The following is a 22,316-nucleotide window of genomic DNA, read 5'->3' on the forward strand; positions in this document are numbered from 1 at the left end:
AAATATAAAATGACACGCAACATTACATTTAAATAAAATGGCTCATCAAACTAAAAGTTTAACGTGTATATTTATCATTTTTGTGCGAGGAGATTTCAGAACATCAGTTGAATGGCTGGCTTAGATTAGAAATAATGTGAATTGGCAATAAAATTGCAAAAAAGTGCAAAATTTTAATTTTAGTAAGAGATTAAGCTGCAAAGAGTATTTAAATTAGTTGAGGGTAATTGATTATTTGAAGGTAATTGATTGATTGATAGAGGTATTGCATTGAGTAATATAGCTAATGATGAAAAGCTTTTCAGTATGTGGCGTGTTAACAACAGATCCCTGAGTATGTATTATGATAGCAAATTTGAAAGTTATACTTTTAAAACGATGTGTTTGTATTTTCATGGTTTACCTGGAACCGGAAAATCAAGATTGGCTTTTGGTATATCAAACATACTTTATCCCGATAAGCTCCCTTTTTTTAAAACGAAAGCTTTATGGTAGGATATGTTTTCAAAGGAGGAATATGTTGTTTGGGATGACTATCTTTCAGATTATATAACAGATTCCTAAGTATGTATGCTATGCTTCTCTCCAGGTAAAATAGGCAAATGTTACTGAATTCTATATCTTCAGTTAGTGAAGAATGAAGTTGATCAGACCTTTTTTTGTCATTACTTAGGTGTCTGTGTAAGCGAAAATTTCCTCAAACAAAGTCATGATCTTTATGATATTGCACAGTTAGGGTAACCAGAGCAACTTTGATTACGCTTTTTTTGATGATATTTTAGAATCAAAGATAACTCAAAAAATAAAACAGTGTTTTTTGGTTTAGAGGGTGAAAAAAAACAACTAGTCGTCTCAACTACGATGTTTATGGGGTAAAAACCTATAACCAATTAAATAGTAACGACCAGTGGTGGCACTAGATCTATTTTGCTAGTCTCACCCACAAATAGTTAATGTGGCTTCCCGAAATGATAAGTAATTGGCTTCTATGCATGTATGTATGCAGTACCTAAAACAGACTGAATGCCAATTACCAAATCTCTTTAAAAATAATTTTTGGAAAACTTTTCTAGACTTGATTTTTTTGAAAGAACAAATGGAAATTACAAAAGTTTGACAAAAAAAAAAGGGAGTGATAAAAATCTGTTAAAGGCCCTTTAATCAGTTAAGGTTTTCCCGGTCGGGGATGTAGGGAATCTACCCCAGCTCTCCTGCACTGAGTTAAGGAAGTTTACACTTGGGCAAATTTTTTGTGATACCGATCTGTGATTAATTGATTTGATAATCAATTAATTAGCAATTTTTTACCTGGGAATAAATGGCCTATAAATTTAAACGAGTTGTGTTAGTTTTGATTTATGTAATCCATCCGACCTCCGTTTCCACTGAAAATGATATTTGTTATTTGTTAGAAAATGATAACATTTTTTAATTTTGTACACAAAAGTTATCATGAGACAATAAATAAATAAGATTTTAAGCAAACAGGTAAGAAAAGTATTTCTAAAAGCGTTAATTGGCAAATTGTTGGTTTAAATAAACAAGGAAACCAATCAAAGCTCCTATAGCAAAATTATTCAGTGTTGATGATAATAGTAATAATAATAGTAATAATAATAGTAGTAATAATAATAATAATAATAATAATAATAATAATAATAATAATAATAATAATAATAATAATAATAATAATAATAATAATAATAATAATAACAATAATAATAATAATAATAATAACAATAATAATAATAATAATAATAATAATAATAATAATAATAATAATCAAACCAGAGAATTCATTGATTCTCTGAAGAATGTTACAATTGTCAAAGAAACAGTGAGAAAAGTGTTACTCAACAAAGGCATAGGATCATATATCGCCATTAAAAACCACTTTTAACCGTAAAGACCGCCTAAAACAATTGAAATGGTGATAAAGATTCAACTTGTCTGTTGAAGAATGCTCTCGTGTGCTTTTCAGTAATAAGGCTAATTTTGAGGAACTAAATCGCAAAGGAAAAGTGTATGTTAAAAAATGCGAACTTGAGAAGCATTCATCTCGCTATGTTATACCATGGTTACAAGGAGGTAGAGGTGGAGGCTGGAATATGGGAGTGTATTACTCACCAAGGTCAAGGTCTCAATATATATATATATATATATATATATATATATATATATATATATATATATATATATATATATATATATATATATATATATATATATATATGAAGAATCAATCAATATAGCTAAAAAGATACTCTAGAATAGTTTTTAAAACAGTTTGTTTCATTATCTTATGGAAGAAGCATAAATTGGATATTTCAGCAGGATGGCGCCACACCTCATACTGTGCATTCAATTCAAGACTGGTTCAATGAAACAGACAGCAAAGTTATTCCTTAGTGTGCTCGGTCGCCTGATTTAAATCCTATTGAACATGTATGGAGTTAATTTTACCGAAAACATGCCAGATACAAGATAACTTCAGTCGAAAAAATTAAACAACAGTTATCAGAGATTTGGGCTGATTGGTCAAAGATTATTGCGTGAGATTGATAGAATCCATGCCTCGTTACATCCAATTTTAATGTTTTTTCGAGTTAATTCAATACCATTATATTTAATTGTCACTTTTGTAAAATAAATTTAATACTTATATCTTGCTCTTGTATTTTTACATACATAAGTTTATAAAATTCCATTGTAAAATTAAATTTGTTAACTAAAGCTTAATGAAGGTTACTTGATAAAAATTATTTAAAAATCTTTTTTTTTTGACAATTTTATCGTTAAAATAACTTGACCAATAACATAAAAGAAATTTTCCCTCCTATAAACTTTCTGGACGCATTGTATAATCAGGTACAAATGCGTTGGAAAGACTGTCTGATTAAGGTAAAGGTAATAAATTCCAAGGTCTGAACAATTTTTTATATAACAAATTGTATATCGTTTTTTTTTTTTTTTTTTTTTTTTAAAAATAAATAAATCAATACACGTTGTCCCAGACCTGAATGAACAACCACAAGAATTTGACAAAACAGGTAATAATTGTAAGTTTATTGCTCGAAAGAATGAGAAAAAAAGGTCAACAATAGAACTGCTAGTGTAAACTAAGACTTGTTTAATACTGGAACTAGAATACGGAAGGATTTAAAGTTGAATATTTTTTACCACTATTTAAAAATGAGTAAATTTAATTTGATTGAGCAATTTTATCTTATTGTTAAAAATACTTGTTTTAATCTTTTTTGTGTTTGCCGAATTGTAGTATTTAGTATTGTTATGAATTTTAAGAAACTTAATAAAGAACTTTTTTTTGTTGCATGCAATTTACAAAAAGCAACTTTTCCAACTCGCTCTTTATATGACCTCATTTTTAAAAAAATTCTCACGAATTTACTCATTAAAAAAAATCAAAAAATACAGCACGTAAACGAAACGATAATCTTTTACGAGAGAGATTTAAGTGACGTCAATAAAATATTTATCAGGAAGAAATCTAAAACTTGAAATGTTTTTCTAGTTAAAGTTTTTGTTTTGATTTTAGTTTATCTCGTTTTGTTTTAATTTGAACTTGTTTTTCCACGTTATTTTTTATATTTTCTTCCGAAGATTATAAGCTCTAAGGCTCGAAGCCTTTTTTTTTATTGAAACGATAAATGAAGATAGAAGTGATGTCATCAATTAGTGAAGTTTCAAAAAAGTAAAAATGCTGCTAACTTTATCGGATGTGGATTTTAGAAAATAAAGAAATTCTTTTGCGATTTATTTTGAATAATTGAGGTGTAGAGTGCGGTATTATAAGAGGCGTGCCATGCGCATTATTATATAAAATAGTGTAATGCTTAAACTCAATTCCATTTTTAGGGTTTGATTAGTCAGCATTAAATTTTAGAGTGTGATCAGTCAGGGTCTAACCCTACTATCAAAAGCAAATTTTCATATCTAACTTTAGTAAGGAAAAATAGATTTCTTATGGATTTTAAAATATATCGAAAAATGTTTTCAGAAAATGGCCATAGCCATTTTGGTAAATCTACAGTTAAGCGGCCTAAAATAATTTTAAATTTTTGCTTTTAAAAAGTACGGCGGAGAGTGAAAACGTCATAGATTATTTATTAAAAGCAAATTAGATAAGTTTCAAAGTAGTTTTTTTACTTTCTTTTTTTTTTCTCATTTTGGAACTGTGTACTCTTTATAACCTTTTTTATTGTGATTATGTTATTTTTATGATATTGTTATTATCTTGTTACTCTATATGCTATGTGTAAAAGTGTTTTTGATTAATTATAGTTAAAGAATATAGGTTAATATAATAATTGTTCATGCTGATGTGTTTTAAATAGATTTGACTATGAAAATAGCCGTTTAGTTTAACAATTACAGAGGATACTGACGGGACACGCAGGAAACAAATGCTGAGAATATAGGGACATCTTTAAACTGTTGACGCCACATATATTCGTGAAGATGGGAAGTGAACAAACCTTCGTATGTACCAAACTGTTGCCTCAATTTACGCTTAACCCGTATCCATAGATTTTCAATGTTTTGGGTGTGTCGTTATCTAAAGGTTGACGAAATTGCTTTCGTGGGTGACAACTGCATGGGAATAAATTCCATTACGTAAGTTTTGTATTCCAACGTAAGATGCCCACCCAGTCGGCAAACAGCGTTGAAATAACGTTGAAACCTAACGTTGAATTTACGTTGAAACAACGTTTAGAATGACAGTTTTTTTCAACGTTGATTTATCAACGTTAAATCAATCTTCAATTGACTCAATTAATTGTGTCTATTGGACTATCAATCTAACTAAACTTAACTAAAAATAGTCTAACTGTAGACTCAGTCTACAGTTAGACTATTTTTAGTTAAGTTTAGTTAGATATATATTAGTAAAGAAAAAGATAACATTTGTTTATGATATATATATTTAAATATTACATATATTTACATATATTTGAATAAAATCTACACAAATTCCTTTTCTTTACTGCCACCTTTTCGAAATGGAGCGTATTTTAGGAAGTTAGACAATATTCCATTAATCAAAGTTTCTGTCGCTCCCTCGTATTTAATAGTAGAAGCTGTAAAAAAAAAGAAAATATAAAGTAAAAATCAAAAAAGGAAGAACTGCAATAATATAATGAATGAAAAAGTTTCACATAACTTTTAAAGATATACCTTTAACAATCCTATATAAATTAGTGTTCTTAAAACATACTTTTCCACCTTTGCATTTCATATTCATGGAGGCCATAAAACTGTTTGAAAATATTCTAAATTTTTAAAAGATAATGTAACTGTGAAGTGATTATAAATAAATAATAATTTTTCAAATATTTAAATTGAATTCATTATGAAATAACTTTTTTCTAAAATTATTAAACAAATATTTTTTGTAAAAAGTAATTATGAATGAGATAAGAGCTATCAGTTAATTACCTCAGCATAATTTTGTGTATTCTATCTTTTGAGGATGTTCCATCAATTGATTGTAGCTGATTTACCTACAAAAAACATAAAGTAAATCTAACATTATGGTTTGGGTCAAATATGATATCAAAACATTGAATTATTTCAGATCTCCAAAACAAGTTTTAATAAAGTGATCCAGGATTTTTCTAGGACAAATTCCAAAAATTTTCCAGGACAATTTTTTACTTATAAAATTCCAGAATTTTTTAATGTTTCAAGGACCGTTGTCCATTTTAATAATGTTTTTTTAACTAAAGGGTAATGTTCAATGACTAAATAATTATTTAATAAAATACTTATTATAACTCACCTGCAATGAGTGGACTTTTTCATCATCTAATGCTTTATCCACTTCAGTGAAGTCCACTTTTGATGAAATAACCCTTATTTGGCTTACAAATTCACTATTAGAAGCAGGCTCAGTCACTCTGTTTTGATTTCGCATCTCATTTCTTATATCGGTAAGTAGATGCGACACTCTCTTTTGAAACTCTACAAATTTTATTAAGTTTTACAAAAGAATTTTAGTATTTGAATAGTAAGGAAATTCCTCAGTTTTTAAAACTTTTAAATCTTATATAAATTTTATATTTCTACAAAAAAAATGAATTTAAATAAAAATTTACTTTAAAATACAAAATATCATACTGCATTCAGACATAGGAAACTTATCAACGTTATCTAATTTCTGTAGTTTATTTCCATTTTTCTAAACTCCATTGTGTGGTAAATTGTTTTTAAGTAATTTCTTTATACAAATTGAACTTAAAACACATAGATTAAAAAAGCTTTGTCAACACTTTGTATCACTATCAGTTGAATATTACACTTTATATTATAATTGTATCATTTTGTTTTAAATAACAATCTTATTTTAAATAAATTAAATAAATTTCATGAGACAATAACCTATATCTTGAGAAAACAAAGAAGAACTGATATCTTCTTGGGAAAACTTTTGGCAAGGTGAGTTTAGGTTCTTTCCATACACATCAACTTTTGGCTCTAAAATTATAAATTGAAAGTAAAATTAAGTTATGCAAACCATTAAAATATATTTCATAAATACAATGATATAATAACATGTCATTGTATTTATGAAATCATATATACAATGTATATATGATTTCTTAATAAACTTAATGTATGTATGTATGTATGTATGTATGTATGTATGTATGTATGTATGTATGTATGTATGTATGTATGTATGTATATACATTTACCTCTAGATTTAATTGATGAACTACTGGAGGTCAGGTGCATTGACACTTTATCCAAATCTTTGATAACTGAACCTATAAAATACAGTTAATGTTTTATAGTATAAATTGTGATAACTCAGGTATTTTTATTTTCAGGTATAAAAACTGAAATTTATATATTTCCAACATATAAACCAATGCCTACTTGGAAAATAACCAGGAAATTCTCTTTGTTTATATTTTCGAAGAAAATCAACATCCTCATTGTCACTTTTTTCTTCTGTGGTTGTGAACTCAAAATTTTCACAATCCTGTTTGCTTTTTGTGGAAATGAAAAAGTTATAATAGCTCTTCTTTTTAGCCCATTATTTAAAAAATAATAACTTTAAGAAATAGATGTAATACCTGAAGAGAATTTAACTTTTATTAATGGAAACTTTTCTGATTCCGTGTCATACTAAAAGATTATTTCACTTACTTTTTGGCCTTTACTTATTTTACTTTAAACACCAACTAACGCATGGTTATTTTAAAACGTTGAAATAAGTTTGAGTTTTTTTGTCAACGTTGAAATAACGTTTACTGAACAACGTTTAAATAGTAACGTTATTTTAACGTTGCGATTTGGTTACCCAACGTTGAAACAACGCTTCAACCTAATATCAACGTTGAAACAACGTAAAGATGCCGGCTGGGCAGCCATCTGGGACTATGAGTTCCAGGCAAAATAAACTGCAATACAAGATTTTGAAGAGTTTCCGCAGTTCTAACTGGAATTTCTACCAAAAAACACTTTTTTGGTAGAAGTTCCAGCTAGAACTGCGACTCTCTTTCAATACCGCCAAACACCCAATGACTTGGGTTGCCAGTGTTTACGTTGATACTTTCTGTGAAAAAACTTGGACTCGTCAATTTCAACATCGATTGGTGTCCCGTCAGCGTTGATTCCTACAATAACTGAAGGATTTGTCTCAAGATCTTGTTCGCAAACCTCTCTACAGAAGTTTGCCCAATCTGCTAATGTATTGGGAGCGTCATTCATACCTGCTTCATGCTGGATTTCACTCAGTGGCATATTTCGACTCCAACAATAAATATAACAGATTAATGTTTGAAGAGACAACCTACTCTTGCTGAAAAAGGAGCCATCTCTTACACTTTGGCGTTTATTGCATCCATTACATTTCCAACGGTACCTATCCATTGCATCTTGATAACTATGCAATCCAAACTGTGTTACAATTTTCACAATACACACTGTTTTTGATCAGTCTGCGTCGTGCTAACCACTGTAAAGCAGGCATTGGCTGTTGAATGCTAAACCCCAGATCCATCAAACGCCAATTCTCTTTCAACACAACGTCGATCGGAAGAATATCTTCAATGATTCTTGTTGGAGCACTTGGTCTCTGTAATACTAAGACGACTACATTCTATTTACGTTAAGTATTTCATTATCGTGTTCATTCGCTTTTACAATTTAAATATCATTTCTTAATTCATTGTGCACAATGAATTATGCACAACGAGCCATATATAGTCATTGAACTACATATTCATTGTGCACAATGAATTACACAATGACGCAACTACAGTCTCCCACGAGCAGCATGTTGCATTGCCATCTAATTGAGCACATAGTTAATAACATTTTGTTATGTTTTTTTAACAATTGCGTTTTAAAAATTGATTAAAAAAATTATTATAACAATTAATTAAACAATAGTAAAGATTGAAAACAAGTTTTACCTGATAATTTTGTATGTTATATATAAATATCAGGGGCGGATCCAGAGGGGTTCAAAGGGTGCTCCAGCACCCGTCAACTTTCAACAAGCAAAGTTTACTATTTTGTTGCATTTTTTTATATATAAAAATTAAATTGTTAAAATATTTTATTCAACTCAAAATTTGCGATTTAATTTTTTGTGAAGGATGTCGAAAATAATTATCTTTGTTGTTGTGTTAGCGCTAGCGTATTTTATATATATTTATGTTTCGACTAGGAAACTCCAGTATAGTCGCTTTCTAATTGGCCTGCTCCCCTCAGAATTATTTCTGATTGGCCTGCACCCCTCAGAAGCTATTTTTGATTGGCTTGGTTTCTTAAGCTAATCAAAACTGGTTCTGAGGGGTGCTGACCCAATCAGAAAGATCTCTGAAGGGTGCAAGCCAATCACGCATAAATCAGAAAAATGGATTTTCACTAAGCTTTTGGTTAACTCGTAGGTTAAGTGTTCTAAACATGGCGGATTCAATGCTTCAAATTATTTTAAAATGTATTTTAGATGAAAATGGCGGATTCAATGCTTCAAATTATTTTAAAATGTATTTTAGATGAAAATAGGGTTCAATCAAAAAAGGTATCGTTTTTATCTAATGTTATTGTCAAAGCTCATAATACTATTAGAGAAAAATTTTTGTTTAATAAAAATCTAAACTAAGTGTATTGCATAAAATATGCAAAGTTTCAAATATACAGTTTCCCATCTCAATGATTTCGAGCAGAAAGCGATTTTCAACCAGTGAGGTAATAATTTGTTTCTTAAATAATTATATTTATTTAAAAATAAAAAAACAAACGAAATATTTATGTGTGTGTGTGTGTGTGTGTGTGTGTGTGTGTGTGTGTGTGTGTGTGTGTGTGTGTGTGTGTGTGTGTGTGTGTGTGTGTGTGTGTGTGTGTGTGTGTGTGTGTGTGTGTGTGTGTGTGTGTGTGTGTGTGTGTGTGTGTGTGTGTGTGTGTGTGTGTGTGTGTGTGTGTGTGTGTGTGTGTGTGTGTGTGTGTGTGTGTGTGTGTGTGTGTGTGTGTGTGTGTGTGTGTGTGTGTGTGTGTGTGTGTGTGTGTGTGTGTGTGTGTGTGTGTGTGTGTGTGTGTGTGTGTGTGTGTGTGTGTGTGTGTGTGTGTGTGTGTGTGTGTGTGTGTGTGTGTGTGTGTGTGTGTGTGTGTGTGTGTGTGTGTGTGTGTGTGTGTGTGTGTGTGTGTGTGTGTGTGTGTGTGTGTGTGTGTGTGTGTGTGTGTGTGTGTGTGTGTGTGTGTGTGTGTGTGTGTGTGTGTGTGTGTGTGTGTGTGTGTGTGTGTGTGTGTGTGTGTGTGTGTGTGTTGATTAATAGTTAAAATAATAGCAAATAAAGAAATCATATATAACTTTTTTTGCTTAAACATTTTACTACAAACTTATTTTTATTTTAAGCTGAAAGATGTGTAAAATTTTGTCCTAGGTGCTTAAAATTTAAAAATATATTTTTCTAGTAAAATTTTGTTCATGCTTAAGTATAATATATTTTTATATCATACTTCAAGGAGAAAATAATGTGGCATAACATTATTAAATTATGTTACCTCGCTCATGTTAATTTTTTGTTTTTTTATTAGAACTTCTCCAAACGGAAACTGTTTATTTAATGCTTGTTCTATATCATTAATTGGAAACGAATCTTTGTCAGAATACTTTAGATATTTGACCAGTATCGAATTATATACAAATGCAGATTTTTATTCAAACCATCAAATTATTTTTTCTCAAACTGATGTTACCAAATTTCGAAGAACTGATGAAAACATAAATATGTTATATCATAGTATTAATAATTATTTTTAATAGTGAGTTGTAATACAATTGTGTTATAATTGCAATATAATGTGCATGACGCAGATGTTTTTAGAAGTTAAACTAGATGGTTACTTTATATATTTCTAAGTTTCTGTTTAAAAATCATATTAGAAGCAAAATTTGGATAGTTCCATTGAAACTAGATTTTTATTAAAAGTTTCTTTTATCAGTTCTACATTTTGTAACCATTCTACTAGTTTATTTTAGTTTTCCTACTGTTGAAATATGGTTTTAGTTTAGTAAAGTTTCATGATTTGAAATTTACTATATTAGTCATAAGCTAACAGTTTAGAAAAAGAAATTTAGCACAGTTATGGTAAGAAATTTGTTTACTTTTAACATTTCAAAACTGGGTTTTATTGTTCAATTCTTATGCCATTCCTAGTTTATGTTATATGCCATGATAATAATTGTGTATTCAATGTTTGGGTTCACGAAATTAAACCCCGTTTATTCGGCAGGCGAGAGTAATTATTTTTATCATCATTTTTATTAGCTGTAACTCTGTTATTGAATTGTTAATGATATAAAAGTCAATTACTGCTAATAAAATTAAGTTGCTGCATTATTTTGCATACAAAATACTATTATGGAAATAAAATAGATATGTTTATAAGAATTGTAACCTTTCTTATCTGATTATTTAATCAAAATACGGGCAGTTTAAAGGGTATAAAAAAATGGGCAGACAGGTAAAAGAGCCAGAGGGGTATAGCCTTTTCTTTTGTTAAAAAAGAGGTTGAAAATTTAAAAAATTGATGAAAAATATAGTCAAACTACGTACGTATTCGTTGCCTTGAACACCTCTTAAACAAACTTGTACACTTTTGGGTGACTCTCTCCCCCGTACTTTTTTTATGACCCCCCCCCCCCCCTTCGCAAAGCTTGCGGGTGGGGGGGGTAATGAACATATCTTCGCAGTACATACTTGCTCAGCACCCCTCAAAAAAAAAGCTAGATCCGCCCCTGAATATATGATAAAGTAATTTAAAATCAAGCGCGTTGCACTATTTTTATTTTATCAACTTCAAAAATTGATTTCGTTTTTAAAATCACTCATGCGTGCATACTATTAATCTATTTAAACGCAATTCTTCACTCTCCGCCGTATTTTTTAAAAGCAAAAATTTTAAATTTATTTAGGCCGGTGTAGCGTTTTTAATTTACTGCCATTAAAATTTTACTGCGCAGCAAAATTCGAACGTCAAAATTTTACTGCGCAGTAAAATTTCAACGTTAGAATTTTACTGCTATCGTTATTATTTTACTGACTTTTTTAATATACAGTTTCTGGCGTTTATTTTTTTTGGCGTTTTCAAGATGTACAAAAATATTAACTTTCATGATATCAGGAAATATTTGAATGACAAAAAGTTTCCTGAAGATGTAAATGAGAGAGGAAAAAAGGCAAACTTTAAAAGGCAATGTAAAAACTTTGCAATTATAGACAACAAATTGATGTATTGCAAAAAAAATATTGGCATGGTAAGAAAAACTTTTTAACTAATTCAAAATTTCAAAAAGTATTTTAGCGTTTAAAACATTTTTTAGTTCTAATTATTGTTTTTATTTAAATGTCTAAAAACAAACTTTTGTTTCTTGAAGGTGATTGTGGTAATAGATCGAGAAGAGCAACTAAACATAGTTAAAGAAGTTCATGAGGGCCTTGGAACTTCAGAGAAAGCTGTTGCATTAGCCGGTCACCTTGGTATTAATGCTGTTAGAAAGCAAATATCTTCAAGATTTTTTTGGCATTCAATAGTGGAGGATATCACAAATCATGTAAATCAATGTGAGCGATGCCAGAAAACCTCCAACAGAAATCTTAAAGTCTCTCCTGCTTTAAAACCTGTTAAAGTGGAACAACAAGTAATGAAGCAAGTTGGTGTGGATTTAATTCAATTACCTGAATCGAATGGATTCAAATTTGTGATTGTTCTTATTGATTATTTTTCTAAATGGACTGAAGCTGAACCTCTAAGAAACAAAACAGCAGTATCAGTAGCATCCTTTCTCTATAAGGTTATATGCAGACATGGTTGTTTTAAAATACAAATCAATGACCAAGGTCGGGAGTTTGTAAACTCTGTATCCATTGCATTACATGAAATGACAGGTACTCAGCAGCATGTTACCTCGGCTTACCATCCACAAGCCAATGGCCTTGTAGAGAGACAGAACCAAACAATTAAAAAAGCAATTATTAAGGTCTTAAATGAAAATGTTCAAAATTGGGTGTCAGTTTTAGATGGAATCCTTTTTGCTTTACGCGTTAAAGTGCATGATTCAATGGGGTACTCACCATTTTTCCTTATATATAACCGACAACCCTGCCTTCCAATCGATGTAAAATACATAGATAGACTCAATGATGATGAATATAATCCTGTATATGATAAAGAGGTTTTACAAAAAGCTTTAGAAATGAAAAGAGGAATTGAAGAAAAAGCCATGAAAAATATTGTTTGTTCACAAAAGAAACAAAAAATTGACTATGACAGAAAGCATGCAACAGCATCAAAGTATTGTGTTGGTCAGAAAGTACTTTTAAGAAATCTTAAAAGAGATGATAGGAAAGGTGCAAAAATGACTTTCTCGTGGCTGGGTCCATATGAGATTCTTGATATTTTATCAAATTCTACATGCTTATTAAGGAACAGTAAAGGGGATAACACATTGCAAAAAAAATATTCTCTACATCATCTTAAACCATTTATTGAAAAGGAAAGTAATTCAAAAATGTCTGAATTATCTTCAGAATGTGGTGATAAAGATGAATTTCAACGGCACCTCAACCTTATGAAACATCCCTCCAAAGATATTCGCCAGAAAATTGCTGAAAAACTTGCTCTCAAAATACTTGTTATGCCAGATCTTATTGATGGAAAAGAAAATGATGTACCTTTGAAAATGCATGCATGCAACGCTGATGGAAATTGTTTTTTTCGAGCAATTTCGTTTTTGCCGTCAGGTTCTGAATGTCAACATGTATGTGTTCGCAATCTGGTTGTGAAACACATGACAACAGAACCCTGCTCCAGTCTCTTATCAGGATATTTAGGTGATGACATGAAAAGTTATCTCGCCAAAAGTGACATGGCTGCAGATGGTATATGGGCTACAGATGTAGAGATTCTTGGTACTGCAAATCTTATTGGAATTGATATAGCAGTGTGGTCATTCACAGGACAAAAACTAACATGGCTAAAATATCCAGCTTCCACTAAACTTGATCAACTAACATCTCATACTATTCTTTTAGAAAATAAAAACAATAATCATTTTAATGTTGTTTTGTCACTAAAGACTTTAAAGTAAGAAAAATTTATACTGAAATAAAATGTTGTTGGTTCCACTTGTTTTTCATGTTATTTTAGAAGTATATACAGTCCTATTAAAGTATATCTGAACCCATTCGTCAGATATATACGTCAATAATTTATGGCCTTCAGTTATTGGTAAACTTATTTGATATATGTTCCTAAATGTAAAATCTTCTAATGCTAAGAATAAGGGAAAATGCATAGCTTTACATAAAAAAGTGAATCAAAATCTAGCCTGGAAAGTAAACTATCATTTAACGTATGCATTAAATAATAAAAGTTTCATAGGAAGAAAAATTGAAGTACCCTTAGTTTTATAAAACATGTATATTTTTACCCGCCCCTCCCACAAACTTTAACATCTCTTCTTTTCTTGATGACAGTAAAAAAATAACGAGCGCAGTAAAATTTTAACGTTAAAATTTTACTGCGCAGTAAATTTTTAACATTAAAATTTTACTGCGCAGTAAATTTTTAACGTTAAAATTTTACTGCGCAGTAAAATTTTAATGTTAAAAATTAACTGCGCAGTAAAATTTTAACGGAGTAAAATATTAACATGACACCGGTTAACTGTAGATTTACCGCCATTTTTTCCTACTTGTTTTTAAATGAGCGACGAAAAAAAAGAACAGCAAGTTTCTTTACAAATAGTTTCAGGTGAAATTCCGATTCAGATTGTGATTTAGATTTCGTTATAGAAGCGATTTCAAATGAAAAGACATAAATAACATATTTTGTTTTCCAGACAACTTGGGGAAAAATATTTTTAAATTGAATGACTCAAAATTATTGAATAATTGAAGGTTCGCTTAGTTTTTTTTCCATGAAGTAGTACTCAGGGAAATATATCCACCTCACTCTTCATGGAATGTACCAAACAAACAAAAAAACTAGTCTAATGAAGTTGCTATAACTCACAGCGCCATTTAAACCTGTTTTTTCCTTCTTCGCTAAAGTTGACGCTTTGACTTAAGTCCTGTTACAATTAAAGGAACGATATCTTCTTTGGCATTTATAAATTAAAACGATTAAATACTAATTTTCAATAAAAAGAACCAGTGTTTTTTTTTTGTTTTGTTTTGTAAAAAAAAAAGTGTTTTTTTTTTTTTTTGTAAAAAACTAGAAGTCTAGAACTTGAAAATTGATCGACAAAATAAAAGAATAAGTCGAAATGTATTGCGTCTAAAAGTGTGTTCAACTGATAAATAGTACTATCACTAATAAAACACTTAACCACTATTGCAGAGAAATATTTGTTTAGAAAAAATTGACCACGCCAGAAAGAATGATTTAATTAACAGGAGCTATAAATATTTTTCAATTAGACGCCTCGAAAGCTTACCTCATTTTTTAATAAATTTTTTTGTATATCATTATTTGCTATCAAGATTACAATAATAATAATAAAAATCTTCGGTAAGTTTCTTATTCTTAAAGTTTATCCAAACAATAATATGAATGAGTAAATCGTGATTGCCAAATCTTCATTCAATGCGTCTGGGATTTTGAGTCAACTGAAAGTGTTGTTTCGTTCTCAAAATCAGGCGGCATATCCCTTGAGAATTTTCTTTCACGATTTAATTAAATTTCTTAATGTAAGTGTTTAATTTAGCGTTAGGGTGATTACTGTTCAGATCTAAAGAACAACCACAGCAGAGGGGGTTAAAAAGAAAATAGATTTTTCGCTGAAAGATATGGAATTGCGATGTTCTTTATGTATACTAAATATTTGAAAACTTTTGTAAATTGCATTTCTTCTAAAATATTCGCTTAAATATTTACACAATAGCTTGAGTAAAAGATGGTTTGTTAAGCGCACGCGTGAACGTCTGTCTCGTTTAATATACAATAACGCGCGTATGTATGTCTCGTTCAATATACAATAACTTAGTGCGAAGAATAAACTGCTAGAGTAGCTCAGTGTGGAAAGTAATCTTTTATATCCACTGTTTTTCTCTTCAAGATTAAAATTAATGCCACTCTAAACCATTTTTTTGTGGATATCTTTTTGACAAAATAAAAGCTCTTTGAGAAAAAAAAATTTGGCTTAAGGCGCCAATTAAAATTACGCTATTAAAAATGGCCATATTGATCTCTTGGTAATTCACATCGGCTTAATTTATTTAAATTCTTAAGCTTTTATGAGAATTCATAAAAACCAAACAGTTCGGGTTTAAATATGAACGTTGTTTTTAATGATCCTGAACTTTTATTTGTAATCCTACAAAACTCTATCAACTTATTTATGACCTACAAAACTCGATTAACTTATTTATTCGTAAAAGATATTTTGCTTAATACAAACTGAAAATGTTCCATTTGAACGCGAGGATAATTTAATGTTAAAAAAAAGAAAAAAAGCATTATATACATACATACATACATACATACATACATACATACATACATACATACATACATACATACATACATACATACATACATACATACATGCATACATACATGCATACATACATACATGCATACATACATACATACATACATGCATACATACATACATACGTATATATATATATATATATATATATATATATATATATATATATATATATATATATATATATATATATATATATATATATATTGGTTTTTACACTATGTTTGTTTGTTTATTAATTTCCGTAAATTTAAAAAGGAACAGCGAAAACAACGTTAAATATTTTTATGTTTGTTTATGATAAACAAACAAAAATAAGTTAAATAAAAAAATAATAATAGTAACTGTGACAACATCATTACAAATAAATTAAAAAATCTATCCATTTTAAACAAAAAAGTTTTCACGCATAACGAATATGTAATGTATATTCGTATACAATGTATATTGTACATTTGAGTTGTAACAGTAAAGTTTAGATATGAACTTAACGTAATTTTTTTTTATAAATTCTAATGATTTTTAATCCTTTTTTTTTTTCATATGAAAATGAATTTGGCCAACAAAATCTCTACAAAAAACATTTACTTCTTTGCATCTCTTTTCGAAAATTTAATTTATCATCTTTCTCTATTGTGAACAATTTTGCGTCTTACAAACATTTATTTCTACAGTGGAAGAGAATCTATAGCTACTTTGCGTTTCTTATTTAAAATATTTTTGTTTGTTTTAAATAAAGTAATTTTTCGGATTCATCGTTGTTGAAGAAAATATTTTCTCAGCAAACTAAAATGGCTTCGTGTGTCCTTTCAAGCAATTTAGCTTTCTTTCTGTCACCGCGTTTCAAGGATCCTTCTAGAAAATTTTCTACAGAATTGGCATATGAAGGTTTTTCCAATAAAAGTTCAAAATCCTCGCCGCCTTTTCGGTTATCCGATATGACACCCCAGATTACTATTTTATTCTCAAATAAAGAAATCCAAGCATCGAACGCACGTATTTCGGAGGATCGTACCATGTGCTTTATTTTACATCGCCTTGCTTTTCCCGGAATGCTTTCTAATAAAGTTATATCCCAGCTACAAACGCATGAACACGGTTGTCCTTCACTTGGGTATAAATTTATTTTAAATAAATTTTCTTTGAAGTTAAAGTTCTTTGTCTGCGGAATTTGTTTTTCTGCTAAACTGATGTCAAAATCGTCCCACGAGCATTCCGATAGCCGGTTAAACTCATTTAAAGACTTTTTCAGCAAAAAGCAACTATTTACGCATAGAGTATTGATAAATGGTGATGTGCATTTCGTTTTAGCCATGAAAAAATTATCTACTTTGTTCAACTATTTTTTTGTCCTTTATCTCTCATGTTTAACTGTACATATCTTCACTTATTCACACGACTTTTTGAAACTAAAAAGCAGACTTGTTTGCACACGCCCGCTTATTGACATTTTATTAAAGCGGAATTCGAAGAATTTTAAAAGTTAACTTTTGAACCAATTAGAAAGCAGAAAGTTTTCTTGATTATCGTAATTGGTCTGTATTTGATGAGGTTGTTTATTCGTTATATAAAAATCGAATTGCAGAGCGCTTTTCTGTCAGCGCCGAATAAATTTTGAACTTCAACTTGATAATTTTAAGTGAAGGGAATTGATCGGCAAAATAAAAGAAATGTTTCGTCCGTTTGCTTTTATCTATTTATTGCGGTAACGAGTGACAAGATATCTGGACTAGAACAACGCATGGAAATTAGCCAGTGTTAAAAGATGTACAAAGGGTGGAATGGCAGGAAGCGCCGATTAAAATCTGTCTCTATTAATTATTTGAACCCATTTAATTTGAAGAAAGAACAATGAATATTGATTAAGAACAGTTAAGATTAGGTAATAGTTAAAATAGGAAGAGCCTATATATAACTTTGTCAAAACAAATTTTCTCAAAAGCTTTAAATAGATCCTGGGGGGCTGTTGGCCTGCTCTTACATAGGTTGATTTACAGAAAACGTTATCGGTTCCTTTTGTAACTTATAGAGTTTGCGTAAGCGAAATCAGCAACTTTAGGTATTTAGCAGCAAGATTATCTTAAATTTATTTTTTAAATAATCTACCTCGTATTTCCCGACGGTACGCTACCACCTTATGTTAGTAAAGTCATTTTGTGCAGTATATAAATCCACAATGCCAAGTCAAAATGTAGTTGGGATTGTGGATCTAGGGCGCATTGGGTATCTACCGTACAATGTAAAACTAGTTCACCAAATGATTTTTTTACCGCTCGAACTAACTCTCGAACTAGCCTAACTTTAACACCGCGCTCAATTATTATTACTTATTCTTACCTCCAGTTCGAATTTTACCAGCAATGGAATATCGGTGTTTCGTATTTCAGTATAGCTTGCTAAGCGCAGGCGTTAAAAAACATTGAGTTTTTTAGAAGCTTTGTTTAAAATATCAAACTGAAATACAATGTGCGACATACAAAGTTATAAAGTTTCATCAAAAATTTGCTATACCAGTCTGCCTTACCTTTTATCATTTAGTTTTAATCGTTTGAAAATAATGTTCGATGATGCTATGTGAATCAATGAAATTTATTTTTCAACAATACCAAACAAATTTATGCATGCAAATAAATTTGTCACCCTAAAAAATTCAGCCTTTTATAATGCATAAAAAAGTTCTATTTTAGTTTTGTTCAGAAAATTCGATCCGTCTTGTAAGACTAATATAGAAGTTTGTGCTTTATTCGTAATTACTTGTTGATTAAAAAACCAAACGCCGATGCTAAAGGAAATGTGAAAATAAACTTATAATGTTGTTTAAAACTTAACAAAGTTTTAACTCTATGGGTTAAAAAAAAACACGTTTACTATTTGAGATCTGGTCTGCATTTTAATCTTACTTTTTTCTCTGGATAGATGGATCAGTTTTAGAATAAGTTTTATATAATTAATATATACAAGATAGTATTGCGAGAGAAAAAAGATAAATTCGCAGAAGCTGATGGAAAATTTGCAACCGCGCGTATTAATTATTATAAATGAAAGTTCAGGCTCATAAAACAATGAGTAATTGCACGCATAGCATTCAAATTGACTCATGATATGCAAATTATTAGTTTTCTTCTAAATCATTTGGTCGTAGTAACGCATTTTTTAGAATAAAAAAACATTATTGTTAATATTGGTGCGTTGATCGTTTGATGGTCGTAGATAAAATTTCTTCTAACGCGTAAAAGTTATTAAAAAAAACAATTAGCGAATCAATTTCAAATCTTTAGTAAATTATACAATGAAAATTTTTACAATTATGCAATCAACTTTTTAAAATACTGTTATGAAATAATTAAAAACTAAAAAGTTTATTTCGGTTTAACTAAAATAAAAAAAAAAAAAAGCAAAATTCTCTTTACTAAAATATTTGGTTTGTATTAAATTTAATGGCGACTCTTGTCTTTTTTGTTAATTTTACTTTTTATTACAGCTGTTGGTCAAAAAGACGTTTTCTAATTATGATTATATTTTTATAAAGTCACTTCTAAGGTTAGATATTTAACGTTTATGCAGAAACGCTGTCAATTCTATTGACATGAAGTCACTTTACACAACCAAAAAACACATCGTTTAAAGTACAATTTCCTTTCCCATCGCTGTTTAACAAAAATTCCCTTCTCATATTGAAAAAATTCTGAGGGAAATTCTTCAATCACTTATTTAATAAGTGTCCATTGTTCAAAATCTTACGACTCGTTCTTAACACGCATTCTTGGATATTTTAAATTTGAAAAAAAAGACAAACGCAATCGTAAATTCTTAAAATAACATTGGCGTTGATTTTTTCGCAATTACTCATTCATTGCATCGTTATTATGAAAGTATAAAGAGCGGATATTGCCTTAAGTTTTAGTAAAGCTGCTGATTCGACATTTTTTAGATATTTTACATACTTCTCCTTTTCGTGAAAACGTCAGTTCTTGAATAGCAAATTTCCTGGCGACAGTTCGTCTTCACACACTCTGATCATAAAAAGCTTACGTAAACATTCGCTGTTTAACAAAAGTTATTTTGCCGATTCTTACAATATTTAATTAAAGATTGATAAAGCGTTTTTTTAAGAGCGTTCAGTTGGTTTGCAAGACTAAATTTGAAAATTTGTTTTATTGACAAGAAGTGCTTTAGTGAGAATGGAGAGTTTTATAAAAAAAGTATCTCTTCGACAAAATACTCAGAGCGCTGCTCGGCATGTTGGCAAAAAGAGTTTTTCTCTAGTTAAAGACTCTCTATATCATTTTAAAAGACTTTCAACATGTTCATGGGATGACTTTGATATAAGTTTGGCAGAAGATAGTTACTTTTTATCAAAAACATTCAACTTAAAGGAAAATAAGTTTCTTTTAAACTTGTATCCTAGTGAAGGACAGCCTTGTTGCGAATGTGTATGCAGTTGGGATATTACTTTGTTAGAAAGCGTTCCCGGAAAAACTAGAAAGTGCAAAATAACTCACAGAGTTCGATCAACAGAAGTGCGCGTGTTTATTGGACGGATTTCATTGTCAGAATATAAAATAAAAATATGGGGCACAATACCAGATAATCGAAAAAATGGAGAAGATTTTGAAATAGTTTTAGAAAAACCTACATACGGAATACCAAATGAAACGATTCTTGAGGGGGATTTAAAACGCGGTTACAGAAAAAAAATCAGTTCTCTCGAGAGGACACACGAAGTCATTTTAGTTACGTAAATTTTTTTTTTCGGAAGTTTTAAAAGTATCGAAAATGACTTTAATGACGCATTCCAGACATGTTGGAACCAGTTCTTCAAACGTCATAGATAAGTTCTTCATCGTTGGGTGAAGGGCTGTTTATCAGTAAATAATGTCGATAGTTGTAAATTTTGTATATTTGGTTAATAGTTGTTAATATTTCAGATAAAAATGTTTAAGTAAATAAGAATGGCGTTTTTATGTAGTTTTTTCTGAAAAAGGCCCTGTTGAAATCGAATTTTTGAACCAACAGGCAAAAAAAATAATACATTACCGTCAACTGGCATTTAGTAACACCAGTAAACGCGCTAATTTCAATGCAAGGGCTGTCAAACTTGTTAAAAAGTTAAAGTTTTTGTTCCAATTTTAATTCTGCTGTCACAAGTTACACCTGCTGTCCCAAGTCAACCTTGTGGACGGAATTTCTTTTTAAAAACCTCAAGGTGAAAGATCTCAGAATATCCTAAGTAATATTGTTTATAAAGTGAAATGGTTTCGTAACTAAACTTTAAAGTAAGAACCATATTTAGAGTTTTCTGGATATCTCATTTATAGAAACAACAATTTTTCAGGAGCTCCACTTTTTATTTTTGTTTACACGAAGCCATTTCATTTTTTTCTTCGGGATCCGAAGCATGTGAACATGTGATTTGTGGGAAAAAAATTTTTTTTTTTTTTAATGTTTAACATAGGTTTAAAAAGAAAAAAAGTTTTTTCATACAAAAAAAACAGAACTTCAGACAACAGAATTTTCACCTCAGGAGGTGAAGTTTTAATTCATTTTCTTTTATTCGGTTTTAAGCTCCTTTCAGATCACAACTAAAGTTATTCGTCATTCGTAAGGATGTTTATAAAAGTCATTTGGCTTTTTCCTTACTTTGGTTAAAAATGCTTTGAAAGGCTTTAATTAGCTGAATTTAATTCAGAATTTACACAATATTTCAAATTTTATCAGTTTGATTGTATTTATAGAATATTAAAACGTGTATTAAGTACTCTTCGGGTTCCGTTAAGAAGCACATATTTATAATATAATAAAGTTCTTCAATTATCAGTTAAATATACTATTAAAAATATTGTTCGCAAAATTATATTTGTAATTCTTTAAACAAACAGTTCCCGCGAGTTTTAGCAACTTTTTTTTTTTCTCTCTGTTTATCTTTAATCATTTTCTGTTTTTCTTTTTTAACCATTAAAATTTTTCTATTGGATTATCCGAGATCTTATTTTATTGGTTTCTGAATTTTCTGAATTTTTTTTTTTCTTAGAAAACAAGATTCATTTACTTGAACTTGTATCCCATCTAAAAAAAGTATCAACCTTAAAAAGTACACGCAAAAAGAATATTGACTTTATTTTTGTTTGTGCTCTGTCCCATACCAGCACGATTTTTCAACAATATTAAGCTGTATTTGTTCGATAATTTTGATATTCCGATTTTTAAAATATATTGCGCTTCAAATATTCTATCATGTCAGAACCATTTGTCGCCATGGTTCACATACTTGAATGTCAAAAGA

General features: G+C 29.7%; 1 protein-coding gene and 1 pseudogene across 2 annotated transcripts; both read right to left on the reverse strand.

Annotated features, from left to right (window-relative positions):
- Positions 1–4,983: 4,983 nt before the first annotated feature.
- On the reverse strand, positions 4,984–7,378 carry LOC149886672 (uncharacterized). 2 transcript variants are annotated; one of them, XM_090091259.1, is made up of 8 exons: positions 7,174–7,378; positions 6,901–7,013; positions 6,717–6,788; positions 6,400–6,495; positions 5,801–5,982; positions 5,458–5,522; positions 5,197–5,291; positions 4,984–5,099 (listed from the first exon to the last, which is right to left on the reverse strand). In XM_090091259.1, the coding sequence occupies exons 3-8, from the start codon at positions 6,754–6,756 to the stop codon at positions 4,984–4,986; spliced, it is 594 nt and encodes a 197-aa protein (XP_089947385.1). In that variant the 5' UTR covers positions 6,757–6,788; positions 6,901–7,013; positions 7,174–7,378. The 2 variants fall into 2 exon arrangements, with proteins under 2 accessions (XP_089947385.1, XP_089947384.1); XM_090091258.1 differs by having other exon boundaries at positions 7,101–7,378.
- LOC149886673 (uncharacterized) lies at positions 7,347–8,229 on the reverse strand (annotated as a pseudogene).
- Between the last annotated feature and the right edge of the window lie 14,087 nt (positions 8,230–22,316).

This window comes from Hydra viridissima, unplaced genomic scaffold, assembly GCF_058129835.1.
Source record: "Hydra viridissima isolate aposymbiotic clone 2 unplaced genomic scaffold, HvirCarnegie_v1 scaffold_6, whole genome shotgun sequence".
Taxonomy (NCBI): Eukaryota; Metazoa; Cnidaria; class Hydrozoa; order Anthoathecata; family Hydridae; genus Hydra; species Hydra viridissima.

Excerpts from the sequence above, each read along its gene's own strand:
- LOC149886672 (XM_090091259.1), bottom strand. The coding sequence starts at position 6,756 with ATGCACCTGACCTCCAGTAGTTCATCAATTAAATCTAGAG. Across the intron at positions 6,496-6,716 it reads TTCATCAATTAAATCTAGAG|AGCCAAAAGTTGATGTGTAT; the intron begins GTAAATGTATAT and ends TTATAATTTTAG. Across the intron at positions 5,983-6,399 it reads TTTGTTTTCTCAAGATATAG|AGTTTCAAAAGAGAGTGTCG; the intron begins GTTATTGTCTCA and ends TAAAATTTGTAG.